The following is a 9,378-nucleotide window of genomic DNA, read 5'->3' on the forward strand; positions in this document are numbered from 1 at the left end:
CCATAAAATTATTTTTGTTGATACTCCATAACTGTCATTTTGCTACTGTTAGGAAATCTGGCGACCCCTGTGAAAGGGTTATTCGCGACCCCCAGGTTGAGAACCACTGACTGAGAACATCAGAGCTCCATGGATTCTAAACCATGTTAGCAAACATCTTCTATGAAGGGTCCTGTAGACTTTATGGTCACACAATTTCTGTTGCATCCACTTGCCTGTATAATAGTGGAAGCAGCCACTGGCAATCTGTAAATGAATGAGTAGCTGCGTTGTAATGAAACTGTATTTACAAAATTCAGTGGGCGGGATTTGGACTTGGGACTGTCATTGGCCAATCCTTGCTCTGGGCTCTTTATCTGTAGGCAGTCTTATTAGTGGTGTTTTATTCCCTAGCACTGCTTACAGTGCCTTGCCATACCTCAATCCGTTCCTCAGTAAATGTTGGTTAAAGGAATGAATGTCAGCACATAATGGTAAAATCTGACAAACTGGTTATACAAAAGTGATAGATAGTACTGATTTCTTTGTTTCATTAAATTGAGAGAAAATGTTTTATTAATAAGGATATACTTGAAGAAGTAGATTAAATGTCTAAGAACAATAAAGTCAGAAGGAAGGAACACATTCTAATGATTTATGCCAGAAGGAAGTAGAAATAAAAGGTTATCTTTCCGAAGAAGAAAGTATGAAATTAAAACTCATGTTTTCAAAAAATTCAAAATGAATATGCTAATAAAATGGCCATACACCCCTCCTTTTTTTTTTTTTTAACAACTCAATATGTCTTTTTGTACTTAATTTTAAAAATACTCATCTTTTTATTTGATTTCTGGTAGATGATTGATTGGGCACCCGGCACTCTCGGTAAGGCGGTTACCATTAAGAATGTAACTGCTAATTCTTTAACAGTGTGAGGGGTGGGAAAGGTGGACCAACAACCCCGGGGCTCAGACTGGCTGTGGTTACAAAAGACTTCTTCTGTTCCAGGTTGATATGGAACCCAGCCCACAGAACCGAAGCCCTGAATCACGCCCTGGCCTTGTTTATCCCAATACCAAATTCCTTCGCAAAGATAATCTCAACCCGAGACACATGAACCTTCCTCTCCCTGCACCCCATGCACAGTATGCAATTCCCAGTCGCCATTTTCACCCCCTCGCCCACCTCCCGAGGCCACCATTTCCAATTCCGCAGCAGCAGCACAGCTTGTTAAATCAGCAGCCGAATAATATGCCCGAACAACCAAACCAAATGCCACCCCAACCAAACCAGGTGGTCCCACAGCCAAGCCCGCTGAGTCCTCAGCCTCCGAATCCACCTCCTCAGCTCTCCCCGGCCTACCCAGCAGGACCCAGCACTGCTTTTCTTCACAAGGCCGCCTCCCATCGGGCGCAGTCCCCTCCCACCGCCGAGGCTGTGATGCCAGATCCACTGCCCCCACCCATGCTGCAGGACAGCCACAGTCCTCTCAGAGCCGTGGCCCAGCCCAACCCCATCCTGCCTTCCCACCTGAGCAACTTCGTGGATGAGAACACCGCACCAGCCCTGCCTCTAGGGGAGGCACTAGGTAAGCTCACGCATCGTCCTCCACAGCAGCCCCTGCTGGGTCTGGAAATGTCAGTGTACTATTACAGTGACGTGTGTAATGCATGTTCGTTTGGGTTGGGGGTGATTCATTTATTAAAGCAATGCTAATAAAAAGCAGCACCTTAACTTCCCTCAGTGGAACCTCGTTCTAAATACTGAGTCCTCTGAAGTAGCCAACCGAGTTGGCTCAGCAGCCACAGCTTAATGCTGGCTCAGACTTCCTGTCATTGAGTCCATCCTGACTCAGAGCCACCCTGTAGGATAGAGCAAACCTCTCCCCATGGGCTTCCCAAACTGTTCCTCTCTATGGGAATAGACAGCCTCATCTTTCTCCTGGGTTCCAACCGTGACCTTGCGGTTAGCAGCCCAATTGTAGTCCTCAGTACTATCTGGGTAACCTTAATGCTTCTTGTGAGCAAATTTAGAAAACACATACTTTGTCCCCAAACCAAATTGTAATCATTTCTTTGTCTTTGTGGAGGAAATTGCTGGTTGTCCAAACTCCTGTGAAAATAACAGGAAACCCCCAAAGCCTGAAATCTCACATTTCCTCCATGTTTTCTTGCAGACCGCATGCATGGGAGTGTAGCTTTGGAAACGTTACGGCAGCAGCAAGCACGGTTACAGCAGTGGACCGAACATAATGCCTATCTCAGTCAGGGCAGTATTCCATATCCACACCCTCACCATCCTCACCTCCCACACCTTCCTCAGCCGCCCATTGGGTTACATCCGCCGCCACCTCCGCCACCAATGAGGACAGACTGGAAGCTCCCCAGCAGTGCGGAGGATGAGGCAGAAGAAACGTACTGCAGGTATTTAGTGGTCTCAGAACTAACCTCTGTCACAGGACCTCCTACTGCTGGTGGATTATTGCCCCAAAGAAACCAGATGCTACTGGCCTTTGAGGCTATAGAGCGCCTGTGATTGGCTGTAAAATGTGGAGAATTCATTTAGAAGCAACTATGGTACAAATCTATGTGTGGACCACTTCCTATGGAATATAAATTATCTTCTTCAAGAGACTCATTCCAGTCTTGTGGGGTGTTTATTTTTAAGTGTCAAACAGAAAAATCCCCACTGCTCCTGAGGCTGTAAATCTTACAGGAGCAGACAGCTTCGTCGTTCTCCTATGGAAGGACAGTGGGTTTGAACTACTAACCTTGTAGTTAGCAGTCTCATTGCTCAGTCCTGCCTCTGGACTTGTTTCAGCAGTCAACGTGATGCGAATGCTGTCCCAGTCCCTCTGAATTAGGTCCATCACAAGGAAGACCTTTCATAAACACCAGTTATCCAAGGCACGCAGAGAGACACAAGGGCAGTCCTTATTGTTTTCATAAAGCCAGAGAGAAAGAGAATCTGCTCAGAAGTCAGGGACTGCAACTTCTCTAGCATCTGCAGTTCAGCATATGTTAGGGTTAGTGCGTCGCTTTGAATGAAATCTACTGATGCCAATTTCTAACTAATGGTGATTTTGCATGGGGAAATTGTGTGTGTGTGATCGACAAAGCTCTCCTTTACGTGATGGTGTCAGTCTGTTTTCTCATCATGCTTCATCGTCTTTATATAGGTTTCAAGATTTAATCAGAGAACTCTCTAATCGTGATCCAAGCGAAAGCCGGGAAATAACCGAAATGCCACCACCTCAGTCAAGACTTCTGCAATACAGACAAGTTCAGGCGAGGAGCCCTCCAGCAGTCCCCTCTCCCCCATCCACCTCAGACCATGGTAGCCACTTTTGTAACTTCAATGACAGCAGCAGAGACGTTGAAGTAGCCCACAGCGCAGCCGCCTTTCCGCAGCGCCTCCCGCCCCCGATATTCAGCTCGCCTTTCTCTTTGCCATCTGAGCACCTGGCTCCTCCACCCTTGAAGTACCTGGCACCTGATGGCACATGGACCTTTGCTAACTTACAACAGAATCATCTAATGGGGCCGGGCTTTCCATATGGCCCACCTCCAATGCCTCACAGGCCACCACAAAACCCTTTTTTACAAATCCCGAATCATCAACACGCTATTGGTCAAGAGCCATTTCATCCATTATCATCTCGAACAGTATCTTCTTCTTCGCTCCCTAGCTTAGAAGAGGTAAATGTCTTTCTTATTTTCCTTTTTTTAAAAAAAATTGGGATGATTGTGGTGTGGTGGTGGGAATCGGTACTTAGTGATTTGATAATGTCAGCGGATAGCTCTTACTGGATGTAAATCTCTGAAAGATCATTCCTTCCTGGACGTCATGCGAATTCTCTCTTCCTGATTCTGGAACTCCTGATTTTATAGTATGATTATATCCTTGAAACCCAAAGTCTTCTAGAGCCTGGGATTGCTGTTTTGGAACATTTCCTTCGATCTGACTGGATGAGGCTGTTCATTTGAGCCTCGCTGTCGGTCTGATCTGGGAAAAAGGTTTGTCGTGTTTTATCTTCAGACTTCTACATTGCAGTTGTTTCTTACATACTCATTCATGATAGCTTCTGCAGGTGGTTGGCTTTTCTCAGCCAGGGCCCAAGTGCTGCGCTTATGCTCCTCTCGGGCAGTGAGGGCCCCGTTGATGCGAGGCCGTGCGTGTACACTGGTGATAGATAGCCTCCCTGCATGTCAGCATATGCAGGTGGGTCCTGCGAAATAGGCTTTCAGGACTGAACAGCTGAAAGCAAACCGGGTGGCTTGTGTAAAACACTGAGGTGTTGTCAAAGAGCATCTTTCTGTACCTCTAAGTTAGGGAATTTCTGAAACCGGTTCCATTTAATGTTGAACTATGAAACTGCTGTCTAGCTGTTTATATTAAGTTGGCAGGGATTAACAATAACATGCCAAAGTGCTGTGATTGTTACCTATGTCAAATGCCTTTTTTTTCCTTCAAATTTTCCGATTTTGATGTATGAAAAACACTGTTTTTGACATTCACTATTTAACAGTTTCTAAATGATTTCTAAAAGGTCATTAGAAATAATTAATTCAATGCTGTGCAAATTCTCTGCTACAGACACTGATTAGAGAGTCAAGTTTCATAAGGAAAGCTCTGTATCTTGTTTCTAGGGTTTTGGAGATAATTCGTTCAAATTGTTCCAGCGTTCATTGATGGGCTCATCATGTATAATTATCATTTAAACAACCCAGTTGCTATCTTAGGCTTCTAAAATAAGTTGTGAGCATAAAGATGAATTGGTGTGTGTGCATGTGTGTGAGTGTGCGTGTGGACATATAGGAGGATCTAGAAATTTGGAACAGCCATACATTAGAAAGATTTAACACATGCCTGACATGTTTTCAGCTTATAATGGACGAGCTTTACAACTGAAGAATATTGTAGTTGTCAGTTAAGTAGTGTTTTATGGATGTATCTCTAGCTAGCTAGTTACATTTGAGATAAAATTCACATAGCATAAAAGTAATTACCATGACTACTTAAAACTGTATGTTCAGTGGTTTGTAGAATATGCACAATGTTGTACAACCATTGCTATTTTTCATGTTTGAATCAGAACCTTGTACCCATTAAATCACTCCCCAGTCTTCCCCACTCCAAGTCCTTACAACCACTAATCTTTTTTCTATCTCTATGGAGACATTTTAGGTAAAATGTTAAGCAAATGAAACCACACACTGTGGCCTTTTGTATTCAGTTTATTGTGTGTGTGTGTTTTTTTCCTTCCAGGAAGCATGTTGTTTTCACGTTCATCTATGTTATAGCATTTCTCTTTAAGGCTGATGTATAGTCTATTATATGGACGTACCAAAGGAAACCTTGGTGGCACAGTGGGGTAAGCCTAGGCATAAGCATTGGTCTGCTCACTGAAAGATCAGCAAGAGAAAGATGAGGCAGTTTGCTTCTGTAAAGATTTGCAGCCCCCAAAGCCCTCTGGAGCTGCTCTACTTGGACTGACAGGGTTGCTATGAGTTGGAAGTGACTCTGTGGCAGTGGGGATGCGGTATAGCACCACCACATTTTGTTATCAGTTGATGAGCGTTTGGGTTGTTTCCACTTTGGGGTAATTATGAAGGAGGCTGCCCTGAACAGTTGTGCACGGGTCTTTGTGCAGACATTGGTGTCCAGTTCTCTTTGGTGTATACTTATGAGTAAAATCCTGGATCATGAAGTAACTCTGTACTGAACTGGGGAGGAGCCAGCAAAACTGTACATGCCCACCCCAATAGACTAAGCTGTCAGTTTTTATGTATGCCGTGTAAACAGTACAGCCGTTGAAGTGAGTGTGAAGTGTTTTCGCATTGAGATTTTGCTGTGTGTTCCTCCAATGACTGATCACGTCAGCATTTTCTCATCATGGGCCATTTGTGTCTTTTTTGGAGAAAGGTGTACTCTTTTGCCTGTTTTTTATTTGATTTGTGCTTTTGTTGTTAATAAGGTGTAAGAGTTCTTTATATGAGGGGGCTTCAAAAAGTTAGTGGGGAAAAATCCATTATCCCCCTGTCTATGAATCCTCTGAGGTTCCTTCATATATTCTGGATACTAGGCCCTTGTCAGAAGATATATGCAAATAGATCACGAGGTGCCGAAGGGATCAGGTATCAGGCATCATCAGAACAAAAAGCCCTACCATTGTGAATAATGGCGAGTACGGAGTGGAGACCCAAAGCCCATTTGTAGGCAATTGGACTTCCCCTTACAGAAGGGTCGCCAGGAGGAAACGAGCCAGCCAGGGTGCAGTGTAGCAACAATGAAACATACAACTTTTCTCTAGTTCCTAAATGCTACCTCCTCCCCCACTATCATGATTTCAAAATCTACCTTACAAATCTGGCTAGACCAGAGGATGCACACTGGTACAGATAAGAGCTGAAAACAGGGACTCCAGGGTAGATGATCTCTTCAGGACCAGTGGTGAGAGTGGCCATATTGGGAGGGTGGAGGGAGGGTGAGGTGGAAAGAGGGAACCGATTACAAGGATCTATATGTGACCTCCTCCCTGCGGGACGGACAACAGAAAAGTGGGTGACGGGAGACGTCGGACAGTGTAAAATATGACAAAATAATAATTTATAAATTATCAAGGGTTCATGGGGGATGGGGGAGTGGGAAGGGAGGGGAAGAAATGAGCTGATGCCAGGGGCTTAAGTGGAGAGCAAATGTTTTGAGAATGATGAGGGCAATGAATGTACAAATGCGCTTTACACAATTGATGTATGTATGGATTGTGATGGGAGTTATATGAGCCCCTAATAAAATGATTTAAAAAAGAAGAAGCTAAGCAAATATTTTCACCCATTTTATGTCTTTTGTTGTTGTTGTTGTTCACTCTCTTGATAGTCTCCCGGATACTGAAAATTTCAAGTTTGTGTAAAATCCAATTTTTAGAATTTGCTTTTTTAGATATCTGGTTTTTGGTGTTCATTTGAGAATTGATTGACAAATACCAAGACAAGTAGGTTTACCCATATGTTTTCATCTGAGAGTTTTATGGTTTCACATAGAGGTGGTTGGTCGGTTTTGAAATATTTTTATTCTTGGCTTAATGTACAGCTTCATTCATTCATGTATGGAAAGTTGTTATTTTAGCATCATTTGTGTAAAAAAGTATTTTTTCCACATTGAATGGTCTTGACACTTGTTGAAAAATTAATTGGTCATAAATGATGTGTGGATTTATCTCAATTCTTTTAAATTTTTATTATTTTAGATTTTAATGTTTTTATTGACATATAGTTTACATATCATACTCCTTAACATTTGAACATATCAAAAAGAATTGTGCCGTCCTCAGTCATCACTACTGTTGAGCTTCAGGATTTATCTCAATTCTCTTCCATTGGCCTATAGTGCCCTTAGGGCAGTATCTCACTGTCTTGATGAATGGTAGCTTTGTAGTAAGATTCAGAATCAAAAGTGAGCCCTGCTTTAACCCTTTGCAAGATTGCATGCTATATATGTTCTGGGTCTAATTGCCATATGAATTTTAGGGTCAGTGTGTCAGTTTATGCAAGAAACAAAGCAAGCTAGAATTTTGGTGAGGATTGATCTAAATCTATACACCGGGTGGAAAATACTGCCATTTTTAGCAATATAAGTCTGAGCCACATTTTTGATTTTTGTATGCCTCAGTAAGGTTTTTGTTGATAAACAGGATATTTTGAGTATTAAATCTTTAAAAGTTTTGGACAAATCCCTGCCATCTCCCCCACCTCCCTCCCTTTTTTGCTGCAACCCCTATAGTATGCCGTGACTTCTAAATTAGATATGATAAGGCAAGATGTTCCGCTAGACTTTCAGGGAACCACAGAGCAAAACAATTGGTTGAGAGCGAGGTCCGTTCTGCTTTTGAGGATGGGCCTACTTCTTTTCCTGGTCCTGCTGGAAATGGGGGGCCTCCTGCTTTCCAGGCTTTCACTGAGCAGGAGAACAGGACACGCGGGCACAGCGCCACACGCTTGCTGTTTGTACTGAGACCCGCCTGGCTGCTCTTGAGCAAGTGCTTGCTCCCTTGGTTGCTACCAAGTTTTGATTATTAGTTTTGGATTTTTTTTAAAAAAAGGCTGATTTTTACCAGTTTCTGCAAGTTTTGTGTCTTTTGCTTTTATGAAGGGGGAGGAGTTTGGGAGTTCCTTACTCCGCCATTTTTGCTGGTGTCACTTGTGATGTTTTAATTTAGTGTACCAAATTATTTATAGTATGGGTTGGGGGGGGGAGGTGGCTTCTGTACCCAAGTTCACATAAGATTTTTTTTTAAATAATTATATTGGGGGCTCGTACAACTCTTATCACAATCCATGTGTACATCCATTGTGTCCAGCACATTTGTTACATTTGTTGCCATCATCATTCTCAAAACATTTGCGCTCTATGTGAGCCCTTAGTATCAGCTCCTCATTTTTCCCCTCCCTCTTGTAAAGCTTTGTACTGAAAAAAAATACATATCCTTTAATCGGTGATATATTTGTATGGTTCTTAATTTTGGCATTTAAGCTCCTTGCACTCTGGTGGCTTTCCTGTTTGGTAGGGCTCTTTGGGTTCTCACAGGGAGACAACTAGACAGAAACACGCGGCCACCCTTGTATTGATGTGTGAGATTCACGAGTGATGACTAACTTGCAACACTGAAAAAATACTGTGACAAGGAAATTATTTTCTTTAGCATATTGCAGGCTCTGAAGTTGCTAAAGCATTGGGATGATTTTTGTTATGGACATTATACAAATTGTTTTTACCTGAATTGTCTCATAGAATACATGGTTTATGTGCTGGCTATTATTTCCAGCCTTGTAAAATAATTTGACGTGAGCAATAGAGAAACGTGGCTTGTTTCCTTCCCCACTGCAAATGCTTTCATTGCCACAGACTGTGGCAAAGTGTTCTCACGTGGGATGAGAGCACCTAGATGGTGGCTTAATAGTTAACTTGAAAGGAGATTTTTTTCCAAATTGTTTCACTAGTTTTTATAGTAACTTTGATTTTTCACTTTACAAACAAAATACATAGCCAGTGTGGCAAATGTAGATGTTAGAGAAGATGCTTATAATTTCATAGTACTATATTATAACATTTAGCCAGTTAGTCTTTGATAAGAATGTGTAATTGACTTAGGGCATTAACTTGTTTGAGGAAAACTTGAAACAGTTCTGTGCCGAGCACACATCCCTGTCAAGCCTTCTTTGTACCAGGTCAAGGCACTGTTAGTGGATTCTTGGACCTGTCCCATTCAAGTGTTTGCTACTTTTGACTTTTTAGCGTATTTTCACATAGATAATTGAGGCTTAATTTTTAGAACAACAAAAAGAGAAAATGCCAAGTTATAAATGGAAACTGAACAAATGGTTGTGAACTTTTTATTTT

At 42.4% G+C, this 9,378-nt stretch overlaps 1 protein-coding gene across 1 annotated transcript in view; it reads left to right on the forward strand.

Moving 5' to 3' along the window:
• HELZ (helicase with zinc finger) overlaps positions 1-9,378 on the forward strand; it is a 174,977-nt gene that overhangs the window by 146,769 nt on the left and 18,830 nt on the right. The window contains exons 29-31 of the mRNA XM_045299480.1: positions 988-1,567; positions 2,156-2,402; positions 3,158-3,677. Coding sequence (XP_045155415.1) covers positions 988-1,567; positions 2,156-2,402; positions 3,158-3,677 — 1,347 coding nt within the window. The remainder of the gene's footprint in view (positions 1-987; positions 1,568-2,155; positions 2,403-3,157; positions 3,678-9,378) is intronic.

Source organism: Echinops telfairi, unplaced genomic scaffold, assembly GCF_000313985.2.
Source record: "Echinops telfairi isolate 266 unplaced genomic scaffold, ASM31398v2 ScPeMD7_7458;HRSCAF=8496, whole genome shotgun sequence".
NCBI lineage: Eukaryota > Metazoa > Chordata > Mammalia > Afrosoricida > Tenrecidae > Echinops > Echinops telfairi.